Source organism: Triturus cristatus, chromosome 4_1 (assembly GCF_964204655.1).
Source record: "Triturus cristatus chromosome 4_1, aTriCri1.1, whole genome shotgun sequence".
Taxonomy (NCBI): Eukaryota; Metazoa; Chordata; class Amphibia; order Caudata; family Salamandridae; genus Triturus; species Triturus cristatus.
The window spans coordinates 38,504,507-38,531,618 of record NC_140585.1 but is presented as its reverse complement, the minus strand read 5'-3'; the positions used below and the strand labels follow the sequence as shown (position 1 = coordinate 38,531,618).

Genomic DNA, 27,112 nt, shown 5'->3' with positions numbered 1-27,112 from the left:
TGACATCTCTTCTGAATGGGCAGCCAGTGGAGGGTCTTGAGGTGGGGGAGAGGTGATGTGGGTACATGAATATGTACTCCTGTCACATGTTTCTTAATTGTCCTAGATATTCATGGTGTTAAATTACACTGAAGTATATTCTTTTTAATGTGTTTATAAACCTACCATTGTATAAAGTATTATTATACGGTTTAGGAGACAGGGTCTCCAATAAATGTATTTTACAGGAAGGCCTATGCCCAGGCTATGCGTCCCACGTGTACATTGGAAGTTACAGAATGAGTTCTCACTCTCTGTCGCTCAGTCCTCCTGCGTCACCTTTTGTCCTCACGTGACTCAGCCCCAGGGCACTATCTATGCACGGCTGGGCCCATGCACAGATATCTAACGGCTGTCGCTTTATGCATGGGCACGCGGTCATCCATAGGCTTTGAATTATCATCCATATATCAGGGCAAGCATTCTACCAGTGGTGGGCATCCCCATACCCTCTATGCCCACACGATGCCAAGAATCACCACTATTGTGGCATGGCCAGCCTGTACCACAGATAGGCACCATCCTTCCATGAAAGCCCACATTATGCTATGAGTAGACTCTGTTATGCCAGGGCCAGGAGTATACCCGGTGTAAGCAGGGTCCTGCCATGGATGCTTCTGATGTGCCAAGAACGGACCCTGTTCTATGAGTGCCCGCATCATACCAGGGCAGGCAGTGGGCACATCACCCTCGCACAGGCCTGGTTGGAAGCCTCACACTGGCAATCACATCGTGACTGAGTAACATTGGTTTCTGAGGGCTTACATGTAGAGTTGCTGGAGGACTTCGGGGCGCTATGTCCGCCCCAGGTCTCCAGCAGCCCTGCCCAGCAGAGCTCTGAACATCACAAACTGTACGTGTCTGCTGGGCCAGGCATGGAACATGTACCAGACACGTGCAAAGTTTGCTTTATTGCCCTTTGTCACTCCGAAGGGCCTAAAAACTACCTTCTGACCTCAGGGTGACAGCGTGGGAAGAGGCAGGGCCGGTGCATGAATGCCCTGGTGGGCGAGCCCCCTCTGCCGTCTCCTGTCTCTCGCTTCGCTCAGTCGTGTCTTCTCTTTCGCTCATCTTCTGTCCCTCTCTTGTTATGTGGCCCTATTCTCTTGAGCCCTACTCACCACCTTCACAGTGCTCGGTTCCAAGGACACAAGAAGCCTTTCTTGGATTACATGTGGCCCTTGCGCCCTCTAGCGGCTCTCTGCAGTGCTGTCCATGCGCTGACGCAGTGCCTTGCTTGTGTGGCACCTTTCCATCCCCCAGCAACGTCATGATGGGGCCTCAGACATCTATCTAGTAGTCCGTATGTAGGGGTCCCTCCTGCACAGAGTGTGGAGGGAGATGAAGTGACCGAGATGTAAATGTCGTCGTCACCCAGCGGTGGGTGAGCCGCTCATTCATGGGCGCGGCCGAGCAGAACCGAGTCAGGGTCTGGACTGTCCCTAAAACCCACAGCTCGAGCCGGGACATAAAACGCTTTGGCGTGTAATGGTCTGGCAAAACGCATACACGCGAGGTTTCTCTCTAACCCATACCCACGTTTCTCCAAATTGGTTATTTAAAAAAAATGAATACATTAAAGCACGGTAAAAGGGTCAGCCCGCCATCACACCATTTGGTCAAGTGGTGACGTCACATTTTGTTTCCAGATTTCCCGGTTACTCGTTGTGAAATTCAGCCGCTGGGGTGGACCCTTCTCTGTTAAGTTTAACACCAACGGACGACAGCGCGCCATCCTCGCATGACGTAAGTTAGTGTGCTCTGTGCTGTGTTCAATAAATACACCGATCACACGTCTTATTCCATCTCAAACTTACGACGCGCCTTTCAAGAAAGAGTAGGTGTAGAGTAAACAAGGCTCTTTGGAATCGGAAAGGAATCTGCTTTTCTAAGTTTAGTAAGAAATTCAAAAGCAGACTCCACAGTGCATTCGGTTCTTCGTTTTCTTTTCTTGTTCTTCTAAAAACCTATCACAAGTTTACAGCTCAAACCGCCGATGCATTTCGACCCTAACAATGGACTCTTGCGGGGCTAAATGAATCCCATTGATCATATCTTGGAATGTAATTCTGGAGGACACCGCAGTCGTAATCCCAAGGAAATATCATAGGGAGGCTCGAGTCAGAGGTCATAGAACTGCGAACATGGAAGAGCAAGACGATAGTCACCCCCTGGCATCCTTCCACCAGCGTCCAGTCACGTTACCGGACGGCAGGAAGTGGTGTGTGAATGTACAGGATCCATCCACCCCATGAAGGGGCCATAAGAAATGCCGAAAGTGCAGCAGGAAAACTGTCCTGAGCCGCCGCCCCCTCCCCCCCCCCCGTAAAAATGCTCCGGGTCGAGTAAATTATGCAGTAAGAAAAGGCAAATTATGCGCCATTATGCTACACATTCTGTTATAGTATTAATTCATTATTTTGTCATTTTTAAGCTTGTTAACAGTTATGTTAGAAGATTTATAGAGTGCGTGGCTGCCCCCAGAATGGGGCTCCCAGGGGTACGCCTAGAGCACACAACTGCAGCTGACAGCACCCCAAGAAAAGAGGGGGAGAAGCTAGATCCAGAAAAGCCAAGTCTTGCGGAACAGAAGCTGGTTATGAGTGTTTCTGATGGAGAGGGAAATGGCGCTCCAGAGGGAGGGGCCACAGCACGAATAGAGCGCCCCTCACTCTGACTCTGCCGACTCGGGGAACTATAGCCAAGTTCCCGTTGGGGGAACACAGGGAGCGTGTTGGCTGGCAGGATGAAAGAGGCTGGTTCAGAATAGGGGGCTCTCAAAACAAGGGAGCCTAGGGGGTTGAAGGGTAGGTAGCCCCCCTCTCACAGTCATGAAATACAACAAGACCTACCCCGTATACAAATTTATAAAAATTCTTATGTAGTGTACAGGTACTCAATGTCTGTAGTGCCTGCCTTACTCTCATTCACTGGTATATTTACCGCATGTGTATAAAAAAATTTGTGTCCAATGGTGCTGTAAAAACCTACTGGTGATCAGTTCAAGTTCAAGGAAAGTGAAAGAGGTAAAAAAGGTGTGATAGGACGACAGCGCCTCACGGAAGCAGCCCCAACGAGGTGTGTGTAGACAGGTACTCGCCTACTACCTCCTGTTGTCATCATCGGTCGCTGCCGCCCAAACAGAAACAGTAAAGGTGGAACAGAATTGTGTAATGTGCGTCACTAAAAACCTTCGTGATAGTCCTAATGACTACTATCTACAGAGCAACCTATGTGTTGCAGTGGTGTGTGCTAATCTACAAAAACAGGAAGTGTCGACCCAAATTTGGTGAGTTGAGCCTGATCAGGACTCAAGTCACTCAAGAATAAAACCGAGCAGCACTACACTGGCTATACGGTGCTTTATTCTCAGCTGTGTCGCTGCTCATTTAAAAACCGACATGTTTCGTTGCCATATTACTTTACCGGCAACTTCATCAGGGCTTGGGTCGACTGGTCTCTCTGCAACGCTAGTGTGTACCAGCTATAACTTTCAATCAGCACCTGGGGAAAACACAATAAAAACACACATATACTCAGTATCTCATCTACCAGGTCATGCCTGGTCTTACCGAGCGAATGCTCATCATCCAGAATAATGGGTTCATGCTTGGCAGAGATATTTACCCTCAAAATGCTGTGTAGCAGCATACCTGCACCTCCATTGTGTAAGTGTCTTGGGTATATTGCACCAACCCTTTGGCTATTAAAATCAGAACTGCGGAACTTTGTTTCTGAAAAAAGCACACATCAAAGAAATACATGTATCATAATCGATGGAATAGCATGCTTTTAAAGAAATGGAAAAAACACTATTTAGGCTCTTCTATTTGGGTGTCATGTGAAAGTTCTTTGGCTGTGTCCAGGTATTGGCCTAGAATTATCGTGATAACTCGATTAAGATTCATCTTTAAATGTCTTAATGCTAGAGTATGTTTCCTAAGCGGTTACATGTGGATACCAACTTGCGCTGTCTAGCTTTCTTAGAAACCATGTAAGCATACTGCTGCGCTGACAGAACAACGTGTGCTTGTTAAGCCTGTATAAACATCCTGCTGTACCCCCTCCTCGTGGAGAACGCGTCCTACCCCCTGCTTAGCCCGGGAAACCGGGTCTTACCTCGTCAGCCTGAGCATCGGTACTGGCCTCACCCTCGATCGCTGGAGGTCGGCCCGCTTCCTGCTTAAATGTGGAAGTCGCGCGGGAGCCGCGCTTGCACGTACATGGTTAAAGGTACTGCACATGCGCAAATATGCTGACTTTTTCCTCAGGGAATGTGTGATCACGCAGCCCTCTTACGTCCAGGACACCACCGACGTGTTAAGGATCCTCCAGGACATCGACTATGATCCGCAGAACCAATTCTTGGTAACAATTGAAATAGAATCATTATACACGAGTATTCCTCAGGCAGCCACGCTGGTGGCGGCAGCTCGGGCCCTGGAATCGTGTGAATGGTTCTACGATGTCCCACAATCTTTCATGCTCCAGTGTGTTGAATTGGCCCTCACTAGGAACTTCTTTGCTTATAAAAACCAACTATATTTGCAAGTGTCCGGGACATCTATGGGAGCGACATTTGCTCCAAGTCTAGCGTGCATCTATGTGGGGCAATTTGAAGCTGGATACGTCCTACACCATGACAACCCCTTCCAGAGGAATATTGCCCTCTGGAAGCGATACATAGACGATGTTCTATGTATATGGACGGGACCGAGGACTGAGTTGGAAGATTTCCTAGTTTGGCTTAACAATTTGGATGATTGCCTGAAATTCACCTGGACCATCAGCGACACCACAGCCACATATTTGGACTTGGACATCAGGGCTGAGAACTACAAGTTGGTCACCAATGTTCATCAAAAACCAACCGACAAGAATTCCCTGTTGCATTACAGGTCGTATCACCCCAGAGCTCTAAGGGATAACTTACCTGTGGGACAGTTCTTGCGTTATCGCAGGAACTGTTCTTCCACAGAGCAATTCATTGCACAAGCCCAAGTCCTATCCAATAAATTGGAAGAGAGAGCATATCCCACGAAGATCATCAAACAAGCACGTAAACGAGCCATGAACACCCCGAGAGCTGCTCTATTAGAAAGAACACCCAAAACCAAGAGCGATTGTATCCCGGTGGTCACTACTTTTGGCCCCTTGTCTACCAAAATCAGACAAGTTATCAGAAAACATTGGCCTTTACTTAGCACTCCATCCATGACGATGCCACATCCGCGTTTCGCCTTTAAGCGGTCCACTAACTTGCGTGACCGTTTGGTGCACTCGCGACCCCAGCCGAAGCCCACTGACACCGGGATTCCACCAGGGCATTACCAATGTGGTGGGTGCTCAGTGTGTGAGCTCACTACCGTGACCAAGAATGTCTCTTTGAGTGGTGGGATGATCTGGTATCTGAATGCATTCAGCAATTGCAACACCCAAAACGTCATCTACAGGCTAACATGCCCTTGTGGCATGCACTACATTGGTCTTACCACCCGAAAGGTGAAAATCAGAATACAGGAACACCTCAGTACCATCAGGGCAGGCAAATTGACCACCAAGCTGGTACAACACTTCCTGAAAGTTGGACATAATCCCAGAGATGTCAAATGGGTAGTTCTTGAACGTGTTATGGGCGATTCTTACAACATGGAAGCCAGGCTCTCGACCAAAGAGGCCCGTTGGATTTACCAAGAGAAGGTAGACCAACAGGGACTCAATGACCTTATTGAGTGGAGTAAGGTGGTACTATAACCTGACCACTGTAAACATATAAATATGAAAATAACTGTATTTTGAGGTTATAGGTCCCTAGGTGTAGTAATCAACCCAGTATCATCACTTAGGAACCTAGCAGGGTCAGGCATACACTCGCTTACACTTATGCACACTCGGATGAGGGCCTGTTCAAAATGTAGGATTCCACCACTATTATTATCGCTCTCTTAGACAGCCCGGCGAGGAGTAGATATGAATATACCGGGCGAGATGCATAAACATACCCACCGCCTGTATCAAACACCATTTCTACAGGGAGGAGGTCACTACAGCGTATCCTGTCCTTTGAGTCAGGAGCTGACACTAATATGTTAAAAGATCAGGCATATAATCACTATAGTGCACTCGATAATAGCGGTTTAACCAAGATGGCCGCACACCCCTTCAAGAACTCCTTTGCGCATGTGCAGTACCTTTAACCATGTACGTGCAAGCGCGGCTCCCGCGCGACTTCCACATTTAAGCAGGAAGCGGGCCGACCTCCAGCGATCGAGGGTGAGGCCAGTACCGATGCTCAGGCTGACGAGGTAAGACCCGGTTTCCCGGGCTAAGCAGGGGGTAGGACGCGTTCTCCACGAGGAGGGGGTACAGCAGGATGTTTATACAGGCTTAACAAGCACACGTTGTTCTGTCAGCGCAGCAGTATGCTTACATGGTTTCTAAGAAAGCTAGACAGCGCAAGTTGGTATCCACATGTAACCGCTTAGGAAACATACTCTAGCATTAAGACATTTAAAGATGAATCTTAATCGAGTTATCACGATAATTCTAGGCCAATACCTGGACACAGCCAAAGAACTTTCACATGACACCCAAATAGAAGAGCCTAAATAGTGTTTTTTCCATTTCTTTAAAAGCATGCTATTCCATCGATTATGATACATGTATTTCTCTGATGTGTGCTTTTTTCAGAAACAAAGTTCCGCAGTTCTGATTTTAATAGCCAAAGGGTTGGTGCAATATACCCAAGACACTTACACAATGGAGGTGCAGGTATGCTGCTACACAGCATTTTGAGGGTAAATATCTCTGCCAAGCATGAACCCATTATTCTGGATGATGAGCATTCGCTCGGTAAGACCAGGCATGACCTGGTAGATGAGATACTGAGTATATGTGTGTTTTTATTGTGTTTTCCCCAGGTGCTGATTGAAAGTTATAGCTGGTACACACTAGCGTTGCAGAGAGACCAGTCGACCCAAGCCCTGATGAAGTTGCTGGTAAAGTAATATGGCAACGAAACATGTCGGTTTTTAAATGAGCAGCGACACAGCTGAGAATAAAGCACCGTATAGCCAGTGTAGTGCTGCTCGGTTTTATTCTTGAGTGACTTGAGTCCTGATCAGGCTCAACTCACCAAATTTGGGTCGACACTTCCTGTTTTTGTAGATTAGCACACACCACTGCAACACATAGGTTGCTCTGTAGATAGTAGTCATTAGGACTATCACGAAGGTTTTTAGTGACGCACATTACACAATTCTGTTCCACCTTTACTGTTTCTGTTTGGGCGGCAGCGACCGATGATGACAACAGGAGGTAGTAGGCGAGTACCTGTCTACACACACCTCGTTGGGGCTGCTTCCGTGAGGCGCTGTCGTCCTATCACACCTTTTTTACCTCTTTCACTTTCCTTGAACTTGAACTGATCACCAGTAGGTTTTTACAGCACCATTGGACACAATTTTTTTTATACACATGCGGTAAATATACCAGTGAATGAGAGTAAGGCAGGCACTAGAGACATTGAGTACCTGTACACTACATAAGAATTTTTATAAATCAGAATAGGGGGCCCCTGAGGATGTAACATCTTATGGGGGCAAAGCTGAGAGCCTTAAAATGAATGCGTTTCTGCACAAGGAGCCGGTGTAACTGAAGCAGCGCAAATCCTGGGAAGAGAAAAACCCAGCCTGGCCGCTGCATTCTGGGCTAGCCGTAGTCCTTTCAACACAGTCCGACTCGTGCCTTAGAATAACATGTTACAGGAGTTCAGCCGACACAGAATGGCCGCCTGAATTATAATTTGATGGACACGGGGGTCAAAAAGACCCAGAATGGGTTCAAGACTTCTTAAGAGACCAAAGCAAGTGCCGGCAACAGATTTAGCTTGAACCTTGAAGGCCAGACTGCTGTCCGTCCACACTCCTAGATTTTTAATCAACGACTGGGGTTGGAGAGGGGGCCCAAGGGAGGCGGGCCTTTAATGGTCGTCCCAAACAGGGCTATGTTTGTCAACAAGAAGGATCTGTCTTGTTAGCATCCAGGCAAAGGCAGTTATAAGTCGCCCACTCTGCCCCCACAAGCATGCCTTTGTGGAAATTGTCCAAGTCAAGAGATGGAGTGCCTGAGAATGAAAGTAGAAGCTGGGTGTTGGAAAGGCGTTCTCCGGGGGGGCCTCGGAATGCGTTCCTGACCACCCTTTGACCCACCTCTCCACGAGTTATGCCGAGCACGGGCGGGGAGGCCCTTCCTGGAAGGGTCTGGTGCCTAGGATCGCACACGCTGAGCTTGCACTCTCTGATAGAGGGACACCACACAGTAATTAGTTAAAAGGAGTGGTATTAATCATAGGTGTATTTGGTGCTAAAAGGGAAATTCACATTTATATGTTAACATACAATTAATCTGACGGTGCTGTAAGGTATAGAGAAACCACCAACTCTACACAGAAGAGCAAGAGCTCTACGTAACAGTTCAACAAATCCCCAGCACTCGTATTAATCAAAATTTCAAAGCAGTTGTGACGTGTGAGTCAGAAACAACAATAGCAATAAATTTCTTGTGCGAGGTTTAGTCTTCCTTGTTCTTTATTTTCAATGGGACATCCTAGTCACAGCCAACACGTGTTTCGTCGTGTAGGGGCATTAACCCATGACTTCCTCAAGGCTATTTTCTATTCAATAGGACCTTTAATATGTGATTGAAATTCCAGACCACATAGGGGTCAAATCCAAGATTGGAACAGTCAAAATTCGTGGTTCCTTAGCCAGTGAAGCGTATGTTTTGCGCTGAGCCAACTTTTCAGTCGGTTTCACGTTATCTTTTCAATTCCCATCTAAGCGTTTTCCGGCGAGCCGAGTGCAGCTGTCCGTGGATTCAGTAGTTCTTCGTAAAACAGTATACTTTATCGATATTTTCAAGGGATCTTTATGATCCGAAATGCAGGCATTGAATCAGTGCCACAAGCGGCGGCGATCTCGTGATGGGGGTATGGGGGTAGCGGGACAGTCTTTGAGTTCAGTGTCTCAGCGGAGTATCCTTCGCACAGCTCTCAATCCTCGAGCTGGGGGATGTTGTTTCTCTCGGGAATCTCTGCCGGTCCTCCTGGAGGGGAGTGCCACGAGTCACTCAGCAGGCACAGGTGGCTTCGGAGTCGGGGAGCCGCGACAGCGTCAGCAGGGCTCAGATGGTTCGGAGTTCGGGGAGCCGCGACAGCGTCAGCAGGGCTCAGATGGTTCAGAGTTCGGGGAGCTGCGACAGCGTCAGCAGGGCTCAGATGGTTCAGAGTTCGGGGAGCCGCGACAGCGTCAGCAGGGCTCAGATGGTTCAGAGTTCGGGGAGCCGCGACAGCGTCAGCAGGGCTCAGATGGTTCAGAGTTCAGGGAGCCGCGACAGCGTCAGCAGGGCTCAGATGGTTCAGAGTTCGGGGAGCCGCGACAGCGTCAGCAGGGCTCAGGTGGTTCAGAGGTCGGGTAGCGTTCTTCGGTTCAGGGATCGATCGAGCCGCGTCCAGGTCAGCAGGTCTCTCGTAGGTCCAGGTCTTCTCTGCCTCCTGTCCCTTCAGCACCCCCTGTTATACTCCCCCTCCTCTTTGAAGTCTGGAGTCCTCGCCGAGAGGGGTCTTGGTGCCTGGGGGCGGTGTGTCGGGATTTCCTGTCGCTCGGCCCTTTGATCTGTTCAGGTGGGTCTGGGAGGGACTCCAGACGCCCAGCAGGCAAGGTGCCCGCTCACCAGGGGCCTGGTGGCCAATCGAAACCCTCCTTGGGGAGGAGACCAGAGGTGTGACAGGGACGGCGTCTCCTGGTCTGGCTTGGGGACTTCTCTCTCTCTCGGCCGGGCATGCGTGGTAGGGTCTAGGGTGTTGCTGGGGCCCCGGCCGGCCATCGGGTTGTTGGGCCATGGTGGCCGGAAGTCTGTGACATCGGGGATCAGGTGCGGTTGCAGGGTGGCTTGCTGGTCGGGAGGGCCCACGCCACGAGGCCGGTCTCACACTGGGCATTGTCAGCATGTGATACCAGCTGTAGCCCAAAAGATTCTGCAACCCGAGCTAAGGGCTGGATGTGTTTGTTAAACAGGGTAAGGTTTAAAGACAAGCCCTGAGGAACGCTGTACTTCAACTCATGAGATTGTGAACTGTAAGGGGAAGAGATAACCTGAAAAGAAAGCTCAGAGAGAAAAGAGGTAAAATAGGAAAGGGTGACACCTCCGATGCCAATTTCTCGCAGGCGCTCAAGTAAAGTTTGGTGAGACACCATCTCGAATGTGGCGCTCAGGGTGAGCAGAATCAGGGCTGAGGATCTGCACTCATCCAAGGTGCTACCAAGAAATGCCCTGCTGTGGGCGGCCTGAAATCCATTCTGGGAAGCACCCAGCATGCGGCTGTCCTATAGGAATTTAGTTAAAATACCATTGACATAACATTCTTTACTCTTTACACTTAACAGTATCCGGGCGTTCCTTGCACCTCATTAGTTCCAGTATAACACCCAAACCTTGGCAGCGGACCTCCCACGGCGTGGCAATACACAGCACTGTGTTTAAAGTAACTTTCCAACCGTTTAAGCTCGAAACTATTTTTTTCTGAAAGTCTGCAAATTATGCGGCAGATGATCAATTATGTGGCAAATGAGGCAAATCTACAACTATGCGAAAATCACTGCGGCCGCACAAGTGCATAATTCCAGTGGTCCTGGGAATAGCACATCTTCAGCTGAGCGTGTATTTTATGTTGCCTGGTTGGGTTCCCATCCCTCTTAGATTCCATGTGGAGACGAGGGATGTACCCAGCAAACGTGTCACTGTTAAAGTCACGGAGTCGGCCTCTATCTATCTAAACTGAATGATTTTATGGTGAACTCCCTTTCTAGCATTTTGTACTTAAATTACATTGTATCTAAAAAAATGTTGTCTCTGCCTTTCTGTGGGCAAGTGTGGTATGCAATATTTATGCTTTGATATGAACGCTGTCTACAAGACACTAATTAACAAGCCCCTAGCATCGCTGGTACATCACTTTTAATATGGGAAAAAGCGGCGTACCAGCAACGCAAGGGGCTTGTAAGTAAGCCCCTTAGGGCCATATTATCAAGAATGGCTATAACATTATCACCGCTTTAGCGGCATGAAACTGCCGCTAATGCGGCGATAAGGGGCTTGATAATATGCCCTTGAGAATTTCAATAGAAGCCCAGGTTTGATGTCCTTCACACCAGAACCTGGGCTTCTATTGGAATTCCATAGAGCATATTATCAAGCCCCTTATCGCTGCTTTAGCGGCAGTTTCCTGCCGCTAAAGCGACGACAAAGTTATCGCCATTCTTGATAATATGGCCCTTAGGGGCGTATTATCAAGAAACGGCGTTAAAATTATCACCGCTTTAGCGGCAGAAAACTGCAGCTAAAGCGGCGATAATGGGCTTAATAATATGCCGCAGAGAATTCCCATAGAAGCCCAGGTTGACACCAGAACATGGACTTCTATTGGAATTCTCAAGGGCATATTATCAAGCCCTTTATCGCCGCTTTAGCGGCAGTTTTCTGCCGCTAAAGCGGCGATAATTTTAACACCGTTACTTGATAATATGCCCCTTAGTGCGCTGGTTATATAAAGGACTCCGAGATCAGCCGATGACATCACTTACAGCACTGAGAAGGAAATGGGAAGCAGACTTCGGTAGGGCGTTTTCCGATAAGGAATGCATGAAACTGTTGGAGCGCCCCAAAAAGGTGTCACGTAATTCAAAATTCAAATTCATTTAATTTGCCATTCTACATAAAGCATATCCAACGCCATATAAAATTAATCTGATCTATCCAACAGCACACTCATTATGCCCTCGTTGCGAGTAGAAGGGGCAGACCCACTCAACAAGACTCCAAGAGGCTCCAAGGTGGGACCAGTTTTACAAATCTTGCACTAACACTAGCGAAGCACTTTCGTCCTAAGTGCTGGAAATCCCTAAAAGCCCCGAGACTATTCGACTGGAGTGAAGACCTCTGGCAAAGGGGCCTTGACGAAAGTGTGGCCCTTAGCAGGGAAGAATCTAGAGACCCCAATATTCTTGGAATGGGATCAGTTTTGAAGCACCGGCCTTGGATCCTGGGCAGGCACTCGAGGCCGGATTCACAAAAGAAATCTGAGACAAAACCCTAACTTTGCGACTTTCGGTATTCACAAAGGGCATTTAGCAGAAGTAAAGTTAGAATTCCTAATTTTACTGCTCCTAAATGCCCTTTGTGAATACCGAACGTCGTAAAGTTAGGATTTTGTCTCAGATTACTCTTGTGAATTGGCCCATCGTTCCCAATGACAAAATATCTATTTGGTTTAGAAATGCCCACCACCTGCTCCAAACTACAATATGGCTCCCGTTGCCACCATATATCGCTAACATTATACACGTAACACACAACACTTATATAAACACTCCCATTCCCCCTCTCCTCCTTGGCCCTGACGTGACACATAGCGCTTAGAAGGTTTGGGTAGGGATCCGGGTGAGTGGAATTCGACACGCTAAATATTGATCTCTTGAAGGTGATTTTTCTTGTTGTATTCTTGATAGATTTTCAATCATAAATGACGGTGCCCAGCATGTCATTGTATGAAGTATAACATATGCTTATATGCTTTATTATACTCGGACATCATTATCATGTAACATTGTCTATAACATTATGAAAAATTCAATAAACTTTGTGTTAACAAAATGAGCACTGTCTGCAAGTCTGTTTGTGCAGCTCCATGTGTCGCGCAGCCTTGCATTAGGAGGGAGTCCTTGTGTCGGGGAGTTCAGTCGCCCTCTCCCCGTAGCACTGAGAAGGAGACTCTGTGTGGACTCTGGCCTGAGGGGCTGCAACCACAACCACTACAATGGGATGGGTTCAGTGCAGAACCCCTGATATGGCCAATTTGGGTTATATCAGTACCTGGATTCAGTGCTTAACTTGTAAAAAGAATAAGTGCCAGGGCTGTCGTCAGGAAGCCTCTGAAGCTTGCACCACCCGTTCCCCCCCCCCCCCGCCACGCTGCCAATGGTGGTAACAACACAATTACTAACCCTCCCACTCCTACAAGGGTCACAATTCAGACTAATACAGGCCCCAAAAGCTTTAAGAACGGATTGGGTGGCCGGTATTAGTTATTTTAATGTATGTTGAATTAATAAACAACTGTTGTTGTGCTCATCTCTGAAAAACACAAACGGCGCCACCCTGTGGCAGACTGTCATAAGACCTGGTGTTGACAATTAAGTGCCGGTGCGAGCACTGGAAACTACCAGCTCAATTTAAGCACTGCCTGAATTTTAGTAACATTACTGCGTGTCAAGGGAGTAGAGGTGATGAAGATCTGTGGGGAAGGGTGGAGACCAACTGGACTGTGGGATGCTACGGAAGGCAGTGTCCTGGGCAGGTGGGATGACCGCGGGATATGACCTCTGAGGTAGTGCTTCCAGTGGTTTTCAGTCTTTCATCACTTTCTCCTCTCTCTCTCTTTTCATAGGTGGGTGTTTATCCATGAGAAGGCCTACCAGGTCCGGGACACCGCCATCGAGTCCTCCGTCATGACCAAGGTCAAGGGCTTCGGGAAGTATAGCGAGAAGGTCATGGATGTGGCAGACTATGTCACACCCCCACAGGTGAGTCGCGGAATCAAAGCACAACCAGGGGAAACCTAAACCACCCATTCTTGACAGTCCTCAATCTCCCAATCTCCAATGCACTCCTCAAAATTCTAATACTCTTTTCAACCCCAAATCTCTAACACAGTTGTCATCCCCAAATCTCTAGCACAGTACTCAACCCCAAATATTTATCACACTCCTCAAACACAAATCTGTAATATACTCTGCAACCTCAAATCAATAACACAGTCTGCAACCCAAATCACCAACACAATCCTCAACCCAAATCACCAACACAATCCTCAACCCAAATCACCAACAGAATCCTCAACCCAAATCACCAACCGAATCCTCAACCGAATCCTCAACCCAAATCACCAACACCATCCTCAACCCAAATCACCAACACAATCCTCAACCCAAATCACCAAAGAATCCTGAACCCAAATCACCAACAGAATCCTCAACCCAAATACCCAACAGAATCCTCAACCCAAATCTCCAAGCGAATCCTCAACCCAAATCACCAACACTATCCTCAACCCAAATCACCAACTCAATCCTCAACCCAAATACACAACAGAATCCTCAACCCAAATCACCAACACTATCCTCAACCCAAATCACCAACTCAATCCTCAACCCAAATACCCAACAGAATCCTCAACCCAAATCACCAACACTATCCTCAACCCAAATCACCAACACAATCCTCAACCCAAATCACCAACACTATCCTCAACCCAAATCACCAACACAATCCTCAACCCAAATCACCAACACTATCCTCAACCCAAATCACCAACACAATCCTCAACCCAAATCACCAACACAATCCTCAAATTTCTAATCTATGCCTTATCTCCACACCTCTCCCATACTAACCAACTCCAAGTTCCTACCATGGTCTTCACCCAAACCTTACCACTCTTTGTAGTTATTAAAACCATTGCCCCTTGCTGAGGGCAGTGCCACCCTGCACTTTCATTGAGGTTATGGCTGGCCCTGCTTTTTCCACCCATGACCTTGGCATTGGTGAGCCCACAGGGGTGCTCCACCGCCACAGGCGAGCACAACTGCTGACCCCTTGCCTACTATGGGACCAGGTATGATTTGTGCCAGCTGAGATTATAGTGAAGGGCACAGATGTATTTGTCCGTACCCCTGGGGGAATCTGCCACACCTCCTCTACAAGTCACCAGTGACTCATGTCCTCCTGCTGAGTCTGATGCATGGCTATCGAGTGGCACAAACATTTGATGCATGGCTATCGAGTGGCACAAACATTTGATGCATGGCTATAGAGTGGCGCAAACATTTTATGCACGGCTATCAAGTGGCACAAACATTTGATGCATGGCTATAGAGTGGCAAAAACATTTGATGCACGGCTTTCGAGTGGCACAAACATTTGATGCATGGCTATCGAATGGCACAAACATTTGATGAATGGCCCGGGGCACCTGCATGAGGTGCATGGAAGTTGTCCTTTGCAAGGAAATGGTGACAGCCGCACAAGATGGCGGTTCAGTGTCAGTTCTTAGTTCATCTGAAGCTCTACAGCAACCCCTTGGAGAGCAGCCTGACCAGGCACAGGGCATGCATTCTTGCTGTGCCATGCCAGGAAGACCCATGACTGGAACAAGCCTGTTTGATCCTCGCTCCCGGATTTCAGAAAGGGACTCAAGACCTGGTTTTTCGACCTAATCACAGTAAGAACGTAGCTCCTGATACCCTTGCGGGTGATATGCCGTACTGCACAAATCCGAGTTGATTGATTGATTTGATGGTCCGTGCTGGAAATATTTAAGCTGAACTGCCTGGAGGGTAGACGAGCTGCTGGCCATGGACGCACAAGCAGGACCCGGCTTTATGAATCCTGAAGACACATGACTCCAGAGTTTGAGCCTAGGCCTCAAGAGTCGGGAGGCAACGACCATCCATGGCCCCCTTAAGATGCCGGCTTCACCTGCGATCAGGAGTCACTGGAAGTGTCTGAACTGTCTCTCTATGTCTCACCACTCTGGACGTGTCACAGTTGACCCTCGAGTGGGGGGCCAGTGGGTCTCAGCAGTCCTTCAACAAGCAGCCCTGAAATCCGGGTCCCTTAGATATGGGTCCTCGCGAAGACCTGCTGTGGATGCTGTGACTGTGTCTATTGCAGCGCAAGAAGTCCCACCAATGGTACACTGGCCTTTATACCTATTTGAGCTGCTGAGCTGTGTCCGGTCCCTCCCCCCTCCATTGAGCCAGCAATGAATTCCCAGTGTCCCCCAGTAACTGGAAGCTGGGTCTTTAGCTTATAAAACGAGCATCTTTCAGGGGTTGTGAATTTCAGTTCACTGTGGGGTTTTGGAGACGTTTTGCACATTCTCAGCTTCTGGGTCCAAACCCCCTGAGGAGTCCCTCACTGCAGCCGAAGCATCTGAAAACAAGGGGGAGAGGGCAGACAGGCCACAGCATGCTGGACACTCCTGTCATGTTGGAGTCTCAGGCCACTCAGGAACAATGAGCAGGAGAAACAAATGAGGAATAATGAAATGTGCAGATTGGTGAGAACCCTCAATCTCTGTCCCAGACAATAACATCACCTTTAGAGAGCGCGTCAGCTGTGCTCTCATCCATAGAAAAGATTTGGGTTTATATCTCGACCTCAAAGTCTGTTAGAACCTTGTGACTTGTGCTAGAAATGGTCATTAATTGGGTGTTTATGTTACATATACAAATACAAAACTATTGATAATAAAATACAGAGGATTTACTGGACATTTGGGATAGATTCATTTTTGATGCATATTATTTACAAATGGCCTGCTGCTGCTCTCATTGCCTACGATGCTTAGCGCCACACACAACCATTGCACCATGGTGCAGAGGTGGGTGGGTGATATCTAGCGCCATACTCAACCGTGGCACCATGGTGCAGAGGTGGGTGGGTGATATCTAGCGCCATACTCAACCGTGGCACCATGGTGCAGAGGTGTGTATGTGAGTCTAGCCCCACACACAACCATTGCACCATGGTGCAGAGGTGTGTATGTGAGTCTAGCCCCACACACAACCATTGCATCATGGTGCAGAGGTGTGTGTGTGATGTCTAGCACCTCGCTCAACAGTTGCACCTTGGTCCAGAGTTGTGTATGTGAGTCTAGTGCCCCGCACAACCATTGCACCATGGTGCAGAGGTGTGTATGTGAGTCTAGCCCCACACACAACCATTGCATCATGGTGCAGAGGTGTGTGCGTGATGTCTAGCACCTCGCTTAACAGTTGCACCTTGGTCCAGAGTTGTGTATGCGAGTCTAGTGCCACGCACAACCATTGCACCATGGTGCAGAGGTGTGTATGTGAGTCTAGCCCCACACACAACCATTGCATCATGGTGCAGAGGTGTGTGCGTGATGTCTAGCACCTCGCTCAACAGTTGCACCATGGTCCAGAGTTGTGCATGTGAGTCTAGTGCCACGCACAACCATTGCACCATGGTGCAGAGGTGTGGGTGTGATGCCTAGTGCCCCACACAACCGTTCAACCATGGTGCAGAGGTGTATGCATGATGTCTAGTGCCACACACAACCGTTGCACCATGGTGCAGAGATGTGTGCGTGATGGCTAGCGCAATGCACAACCATTGGACTATGCTGCAGAGGTGTGTATGAGAATCTAGTGCCACACACAACCATTAAACCATGGTGCAGAGGTGTGTGTGTGATGTCTAGCACCACACACAACCGTTGCACCATGGTGCAGAGGTGTGTGCGTGATGTCTAGCACCACACACAACCGTTGCACCATGGTGCAGAGGTGTATGCATGATGTCTTGTGCCACACACAACCATTGCACCATGGTGCAGAGGTGTATGCATGATGTCTAGCACCACACACAACTGTTGCACCATGGTGCAGTGATATGTGCATGATGCCTAGTGCCTCGCTCAACCGTAGCACCATGGTGCAGAGGTGTGTTTGTGATGTCTAGCACCTTGCTCAACCATTGCACCATGGTCCAGAGTTGTGTATGTGAGTCTAGTGTCATGCACAACTGTTGCACTATGCTACAGAGGTGTGTATGTGAGTCTAGTGCTACGCACAACCATTGCACCAAACTGCAGAGGTGGGTGGGTGATATCTAGCACCATACTCAACCGTGCCACCATGGTGCAGAGATGTGTGATGTCTTGCACCACACACAACCGTTGTACCATAGTGCAGAGGTGTGTGGCTGATGTCTAAGGGCACGCACGACTATTGCACCATGGTGCAGTGATGAGTATGTGAGTCTAGCCCCACGCACAACCATTGCACCATGGAGCAGAGGTGTGTGTGTGATGCCTAGTGCCTCACACAACCGTTCAACCATGGTGCAGAGGTGTATGATTGATGTCTAGCACCACACAACTGTTGCACTATGCTGCAGAGATGTGTATGTGAGTCTAGTGCCACGCACAACCATTGCACCATGGTGCAGAGGTGGGTGGGTAATATCTAGTACCATACTCAACCGTGGCACCATGGTGCAGAGGTGTGTGATGTCTAGCGCCATGCACAACTGTTGCACCACGCTGCAGAGGTGTGTGAGTGATGTCTTGCACCACGCACAATCTTTACACCATGGTGCAGAGGTGTGTGCATGATGTCTAGCGCTACACACAACCGTGCACCATGGTGCAGAGATATGTGTTTGATGCCCAGCACTTCACACAACCCTTGCACCATGGTGCCGAGCTGTGCGCATGATGTATAGCACTATGCACAACTGTTGCACCATGGTGCAGAGGTGTGTGGGTGATATCTTGCACCACACACAATCTTTACACAATGGTACAGAAGTGTGTGCATGATGTCTAACGCCACACACAACCGTGCACCGTGGTGCAGAGATATGTGTGTGATGCCCAGCACTTCACACAACCCTTGGTCTCTTCCGCAATCCCCACGCTCTACCGAGAGGCATATCAGACCATTCTCCAGTGAGGGTGGAATTTACATATTTTGGTCGTCAGCCGCGAGCCCCGATAATTCTTAGCCCCTGGTTATTGACAATTCCTAATATCAAGGAGGAAATACTCACCCAGACCACCAACTACTTCAAAGAAAATGTGGGATCCGTGGACTCAGCGCAGATAGTTTGGGAGGCCTTTAAGGTGGTGGTGAAAGGTCAAGCCCTCGCCCTTAAAGTCGGCTATACCAAAAAGAGGCAACAGCAAATAGCCCACTTGGAAGGTGAGCTCCACATCTTAGAAGATGAAAGTATCAATACCCCCTCGGAGGAGGTCAGGCATCGCCTGATGCTTAAACAAAAGGAGTATAAGATCCTGGTTAATGACAAGATGAAGGCCAAACTCCTCCATACTAAACATAGGTTATTTGAACTGGGAGACAGGGCGGGTAAATTACTAGCCTGGTTGGAGAAGAGGGAGCAGGGTGAGAGATGGGAGCCAAGATTGACACTTAGGGATGGGTCACAGATTACACACCCAAAAGACATAGCGGATGCATTCGCGGACCACCTGGAACAAATATACACCTCATCCACCGCATACACGCTGGAGGACTCCCGACTACTCTTCTCGGACAGTAATTTGCAGACACTTTCTGATAGTGAAAGAGAGGCTCTAGACGAAGACTTGACAGACCTCGAAATGCAGCAGGCTATGAGCAAAATTCAATCAGGGAAAGCGATGGGGCCTAATGGGACCCCCATAGAATTCCTGAAAGTGGTTACTACCCAGGCGGCGCCTCATTTGCGGGCCATGTATGATGAGAGCTATGAGAAGGGGATCCTACCAGAGGATCATCGACTAGCATCTATCGTGGAGATCCAAAAGCCGGAGAAACCTGCTGACAACTGTGGCTCCTACCGCCCTATTTCCCTGATCAATGCGGAAGCGAAGATCCTAGCGAAAGTACTGGCATTACGCTTAGTCAAGGTTATTTCATAGTTAGTCCACCCAGATGAATCTGGCTTAATGCCAGGGAGAAATACGGCGCTCAATATCCGTCGTCTTCACAATGTGCTCGCATGCCGTGAGTGTATTGAGGGAGTCGCAGTGGTCCTATCCCTGGATGCCTCAATGGCGTTCGATTCCATCGAATGGCCATATTTATTTGATGTTCTGAGACGTGTGGGCTTTGATCTGAAGTTCATGGGCTGGGTGAGGCTGCTCTAAACAGATATTCGTGGGCAAGTTTGAGTAAATAATTACACGACTCGAATATTCTCACTGAAAAGGGGCACTAGACAGGGGTGTCCTCTATCCCTCCTAATCTTCTCCTTAATGTTGGAACCGCTAGCATCCTGGGTCAGACGAGACGTCATCGTGCGAGGAGTGAAGTGGGTGGAAGGGCATGATGACCGAATATCGCTTTATACTGATGACATATTGCTTTATCTCGCCTCCCCCTATAGATCCCTACATGGGGTATTAAATATGGGGCAAGTCGATAATGTTTGTCCTCAGGGGACCGGTTCCCCGGGTTCCCCCCGGGATGCAAGGTAGAGGTGACCACAGAGGGTTTTCGATACTTGGGGGTTTTTAGAACCCCAGACACCCAACTCTTTTATGATCGGAATCTGGCTGCTCCTCTTGCCCGATTACGTACTGATGTTACACACTGGTGGTCTCTGCCCCTGTCTCTAGTGGGTCGGGCAGCTCTTTTTAAGATGCTGGCCATTCCACGATTCCTCTATATTCTTCTAAACTGTCCACACAAGTTCCCGGATGCATACGTCTCAGGGGTGGAGAGTGAAGTCCAGATGCTGCTAGGGGACGGGGGAGCCCGCGCTTAGCAATGAACAAGTTAACCAAGGGGTGGTACGACGAAGGCTTTGCCCTCCCGGACATTAGACTCTATTATTGGGCTTTGCAGCTGATGGTAGTGAATCATTGGATCTACTGCTCCCCGATCGATCCAGCCTACATGTTGGATAAATACCAAATGGGAAGCGTGGGATACTTGAGGGCACTGTACTCTAAGGCTCGGAAAGGATAATATCTCGGCCCCACTGCCCACACAGTGGCTATATGGCACCTGGTAAACTCCCTCTTGGCTGGTCAAATGTCCTCACCAAAGCCACGCCACTGTGGTTTACCCAAAAATTGGGACTTTGGTGTGATCAACCAGGGTTCGACAAGTGGGATACTATCGGGATCTCAAATATGACATGGCCCAAGGGGAGGTATTTAGTTAGCTACAAATCCGGCACGCCATCACCACTGCTCTTCCAGACATGGCGGATGTGCCGGATTCGTCCCCCCTGGAGGACAGACTACTAGACGGGCTATTGCTCACCAAAGCCATATCATTAACATACAAAAAGCTATAAATGTAAATGTAAAATGTAAATCCTGTATTTGTAAAGCGCGAACAGCTACCCGAAGGCATCCCGGCGCTGGGGGCCATCTGGAAGATTAAGCAAGCTATTGCCCAGAGTCACATGGTGCTGGGCTGACCTGCCACCGGTGCTGGGGATCGAATCGTGAGGCCCAGATTCCAACGTCAGTCGCCCTGGCCACAGCACCACACCTCTTCCCTATGCAACAATCTACCCGATGTGTTCTGTAAACTTTGGGAGAAGTGGCAGGTGGACCATGGGCCCATTAACGACTATGACTGGCAAGCGGCACTAATGTCCCCCCGTGAGGCCAACATTACCCTTCGTTACCGGCTTATTCAACTTAAAATCCTACATAGATCTTATCTGACCGGACTAACCCTAGCGAGAATAGGCTCAAGGACAAGCACGCTCTGCCTTCGGGGCTGCCAACGAGATGCAACCTTTTACCATATGATCTGGGACTGCCCGGGGGTACAACCGTTATGGGAGGGGGCCAAGGGTCATATTCGTGAAGCCCTGTGGAAGGAACTCACCCTTACGCCAAGATTAGGGCTCCTTAACATGTGGGAACAGACTGACCTAACAGAGGTAGAACAACAACCGGCAACACTGGGATACACTCTAGATACACGTGAGATTGCAAGGAGGAGGGGGGCAGCGGACAGACCGTCACTCAGAGTATGGGTTGGAGAATATGATAACTGCATGATAGCAGAAAAAGAAGTGTTTAAAGCAAGAGGATGTCCTAAGAAATAGGACAGAAAGTGGGGCAAGTGGAACTCCTACCAAGGTGACATATGCGTAGAAATGTAATTGCAACGCACTGGAGAGCGACACATGACTTTGCCATGATTGTAATTGATGTTTTTTCCCTTAGGGTGTTAATTTGCTGTATAATTCGTCAAACTGTCGACGGCAATATGTACGTGACTATGATCAAAGTGAAAACCAATAAAAATATTTTCCAGAAAAAAAAAACTTGGATTCACTAAACAACCCTATCTCACTATCCAAATCTTCTAAATCCCTAGGTATCACTCTAGACACAAACCTACCAATGAAATATCACGTCAGAAACACTGCCAGAGGCGCATGCTACAAGCTAAAGCATCTAAAAAAATATCAGTTTATCCCGACTGAAGATTTTAAAACAGTGGTTAAATCTCTAGTCCTCTCAAAACTTGACTACGGGAAATGACACCCTAACAAGAACCCCCGAATGCCTCCTCCAGCCCTTAAACTCAATCCTCAATGCAGCTGCCAGACTCATCACAAGAACCAAACACTTCGACCACATCTCCCCAGCCCTCAAAAGTCGGTCTTGGCTCCCCATTGAAGGAAGGTGCATCTACAAAACTGCATATTTCCCCCACAAAGCTCTCTGCAACCCCCAAATATCTAGAATCTAAACTATGGAGAGCAGGGGAAAACCGGGTTCTGAGAAACTCCAACCTACCCCCTAAACTAAAAAAAAATTCATCCCAGACACGATCCTTCTCAGGAAATGCCCCTAAAATCTGGAACTCAGTCCCTAAAGAACAACGCCTCAACCCTTCATTCTCCTGTTTCAAACGAGACCTCAAGTCTCTACCTCTCACCAAGTACCTCAGATAGAGCATGCAATTACTTTCACCTCCCAAAGACCCAACTCTCCTGGTCAAATTCCCATCAGATTCCTTACCAGGCGAACTCAAACTCTATCCTCCTCCCCAGCACCGAATGACTTTATTGGCTTTCACTGTGTATGTTTGAATACCATGTGCTCCTATATATATATTTTTTGTACACGATTTAATGCTTTGCAATTTTACCTCTCACCATGTACTTGTGCAAACTTAACCTCTAAACATGTAAAGCGCTTTGTTACCTTTGGGTCGAGCCAGTGCTATAGAAAACTCAAAAAATAAATAAAATATAAATAACTAAATGTGTTGTAATATTTTTAAGTCAGGTAAAAAGTGTATTTTTTTAAAATTTTAGAATAAATTTTCTGAAAATTCCATACTACTTTCAACGGGGAGATCTCCACTCCAGTGGTGGAGATGTCCACCATTATCAGGAGAGTTACTAATACTAACTTTTTAGTAAAAAATGTGGTCATAGGAGTTTTCGCCCCCTCATTTGAGGGGATGGAGACTAGTAATTCCCCATGTATGCCGGGCTTAAAGTGGGCCGGGTCCTGTAGAGTGCGCCGCAGCATCGGCAGTTCTTAATAGCCGGTGTCGAAACGGGTCCCTATCGGGCTCTCCATTTTTACCTCCAGGGTGGAAAAAAAAGCTTTACTGCGATAGTACCATCCGTCGCTGCTTTTGATTTAGCTTCAGAGACTCACTTTTCAGTTTCATATGGCGCAAACTTGGAGCAAACATGAGCACCAGTTACAAAACACAAGCCCATATTCATGTTTTCAATCAGAGGATGTTTGAGCCGATGTGAGGCTTGAACCTGATTTCTCAGCTCGAAAGTCGGCAGCTCTAGCCCTAGCCACAACCTGGCTCACAAGAGCGGAGGCATTTTCAATATTATATACAATGAAGTAATAGTAATAGTTTTTTTTTATCTTATGCAATTTACAGACATTGACAATAGTCCCAGCTTGTTGTAAGTGTTACTTTTTGTGTTAAATAGCTGAACAAATAGAAAAAAACTGCAAAATACCAGGGGGGTGGCACGCTATTCTAAGTACAGATTTTTAGCTAGAGTGTTTTAGGCCATGCCCTTAATTACATCGGACATGTCCCAATGAGAGACCCCTCAGTTTTTTCATCCCACTTAAAGCCCTGCATGTATGTACATCTACACATAAACATGGTTAATTGCTTCCATCAGTAGATTTACACCTAGGTGAAGGAGTAGATCTACACATGAGGATTCTCCACATGCAACCGTACCTCCTTACCAGGCCCCCTGGGTTCCTCTATTGTTTCACTCAGTCCATCCCTTCCCGCCTCATGGGAGACCTCATCTGGGTTACTCTACCCATTTTCATAGTTTATATTAGAAATGCCAGGCTCTGCTATGTGCATTACGTCTGCAGTACCGGGTAGTAGTATGCAGACCATTTCAAAAGTAATGTGTCCAGTTCTGTATGTGTCCTGTTCTGGTGGCCGCAATTTGGAACAAAAAGTCTAGTCATGTTGGCCACATCTGAATTGTTCTTTCTTGCCAGCCACACCTAATTACTGAAGGTAACCAGATGACCACATATCTTCCCCTTAATTATTGGATTGGCACAAATATATAAGAAGGAAAGCCCCCTACCATTTTCAAGTCCCCAATGATATTGAGTCACTTGGGAACTTTAGAAAGAGTTTGCTCTGTCCTTGAGGCCACCTGTGGAGAACCATGCCCAGTGCTGGAGGCCACCAATGGAGAATCATGCCCAGTCCTAGAGGCCACCTGTGGAGTGCCGTGTCCAGTCCTGGAGGCCCCCTGTAGAGAATTGTGTCCAGTCCAAGGGGTTATCTGTGGAAAATCGTGCCCAGTCGAGGAGGCAAACCTGTGGAGAAGTGTGTCCAGTCTTGGGAGCCACCTTTGGAGAATTGTGCCCTGTCCTGGAGGCCACCTGTGCAGAATCATGCCCAGTTCTGGAGAATACATCTGTGTATCCGATTCTGAAACTCACACCTAAAGCAGTGGGTCCATTCCTGGACTCTTTGGCTTAAGTATTGTGCTCATCTCTGGAAGAGACCTCTGGAGTAATGCGTCCATGCAATGAGATAAGGGCTTGAAGTAACTTGTGCAACTCGGGAACCACAACATGATCTCCGTCTCTGTTAACAGAGAGGTCATATCTGGAGTATTGAGTCCAGTTCTTGAAGTAACCCTGGAATGCTGTGTTTTGTTCTGCAGGCCATATCTGGAGGATTGAGTCCAGTTGTAGAGGCCACCATGGAATGCTGTGTTCTGTTCTGGAGGCCAACCTGGAAAGGCTGTATTCTATCCTGGAGGCCATATCTTGAGTATTGAGTCCAGTTCCCGAGGCCACCATGGAATGCTGTGTTCTGTTCTGGAGTATTGTGTCCAGATCTGAAGGCTGCCCTCAAGTGTTGTGTTCTCTCCTGGAGGCCATATCTGGAGTATTGTGTCCACTTATGGAGGCTGCCCTCAAGTGTTGTGTTCTTTTCTGGAGGCCATATCTGGAGTATAGTGTCCAGTGCAGGCAGCCATCATGGGATTGCTATGTCCAGTTCTGGACATCTGAATTACTGTGTCCAGTCCTGGAGGCCACCTGTGGAGAGTCGTGTCCAGTCCTGGAGGCCACCTGTGGAGAAGTGTGTCCAGTCCTGGAAGCCACCTCTGGAGAAGTGTGTCCAGTCCTGGAAGCCACCTCTGGAGAATTGAGTCCAGTCCTGGAGGATACTTGAGGAGAATCGTGCTCAGTACTGGTAGCCACCTGTGGAGAAGCGTGTCCAGTCCCAGAAGCCACCTGTGGAGAACCGTGCCCAGTCCTGTAGGCCACCTGTGCAGAATCGTGCCCAGTTCTGGACTCCACATCTGTGTGTCCAATTCTGAAATTTACACCTAAAATATTGGATTAATTCTTGGACTCCTTGGCTTAAGTATTGTGCCACTCTGGAGCTACAACATTATCACTGTCTCTGTTAACAGAGAGATCATATCTGTCAAACTGTATCGACGGTCCTTTGCTGGAGGCCACTGTGGAATGCTGTGTTCGGTTCTGGAGGTCATATCTGGAGTATTGAGTCCAGTTCTTGAAGTAACCCTGGAACGCTGTGTTCGGTTCTGGAGGTCATATCTGGAGTATTGAGTCCAGTTCCGGAGGCCACCATGGAATGCTGTGTTCTGTTCTAGAGGTCATATCTGGAGCATTGAGTCCAATTCTTGAAGAAATCATGGAAAGCGGTCTTCTGTTCTGGAGGTCATAACTGGAGTATTGAGTCCAGTTCTTGAAGTAACCCTGGAACGCTGTGTTCTGCTCTAGAGGTCATATCTGGAGTATTGAGTCCGGTTCTTGAAGTAACCCTGGAATGCTGTGTTCTGTTCTAGAGGTCATATCTGGAGTATTGAGTCCAGTTCTTGAAGTAACCCTGGAATGCTGTGCTCTGTTCTAGAGGTCATATCTGGAGTATTGAGTCCAGTTCTTGAAGAAACCCTGGAATGCTGTGTTCTGTTCTAGAGGTCATATCTGGAGCATTGAGTCCAATTCTTGAAGTAATCATGGAAAGCGGTCTTCTGTTCTGGAGGTCATATCTGGAGTATTGAGTCCAGTTCTTGAAGTAACCCTGGAACGCTGTGTTCTGCTCTAGAGGTCATATCTGGAGTATTGAGTCCAGTTCTTGAAGTAACCCTGGAATGCTGTGTTCTGTTCTAGAGGTCATATCTGGAGCATTGAGTCCAGTTCTTGAAGAAACCCTGGAATGCTGTGTTCTGTTCTAGAGGTCATATCTGGAGCATTGAGTCCCATTCTTGAAGTAATCATGGAAAGCGGTCTTCTGTTCTGGAGGTCATATCTGGAGTATTGAGTCCAGTTCTTGAAGTAACCCTGGAACGCTGTGTTCTGCTCTAGAGGTCATATCTGGAGTATTGAGTCCAGTTCTTGAAGTAACCCTGGAATGCTGTGTTCTGTTCTAGAGGTCATATCTGGAGCATTGAGTCCAATTCTTGAAGAAACCCTGGAATGCTGTGTTCTGTTTTGGGGGCCATATCTGGATAATAGTGTCCAGTGCAGGCAGCCACATTGGGATTGCTATGTCCAGTTCTGGACGTCATATCTGGAGTGCTGGGTCCAGTTCTGCAGGCCATCTCCTAACGGCTGTTTTTTGTTCGAAAGGACACATCTGGATGCTACGTCCAGTTCTAAGGTCCATGCCTGAAGCTGGGTCCAGTTCTGGAGGCCACATCAAGAACAATAAGGCGGATTATGCAAGGCTTCAGCTGGAGCCCACACAGGGTGAAAGTGTCAAAGGTAGTCAGTAGAAAGTGCTATGTGCCTGTTACTGTCTTTTAGCTAAAGCAGCAATGATAAGTCTTTATTGATTTCGACTGCTGGCTTCACTAATATATTGATTACAAGAAAGCGTTGCTTCTGCGCACAGGTAGCCGGTCCTGACTCCTTACTCGACCTATCAGTGCTCGCTGGCTTCTG

General features: G+C 48.0%; 1 protein-coding gene across 1 annotated transcript in view; it reads left to right on the top strand.

Moving 5' to 3' along the window:
* P2RX3 (purinergic receptor P2X 3) overlaps positions 1–27,112 on the top strand; it is a 444,899-nt gene that overhangs the window by 298,812 nt on the left and 118,975 nt on the right. The window contains exon 2 of the mRNA XM_085651436.1: positions 13,544–13,679. Coding sequence (XP_085507562.1) covers positions 13,544–13,679 — 136 coding nt within the window. The remainder of the gene's footprint in view (positions 1–13,543; positions 13,680–27,112) is intronic.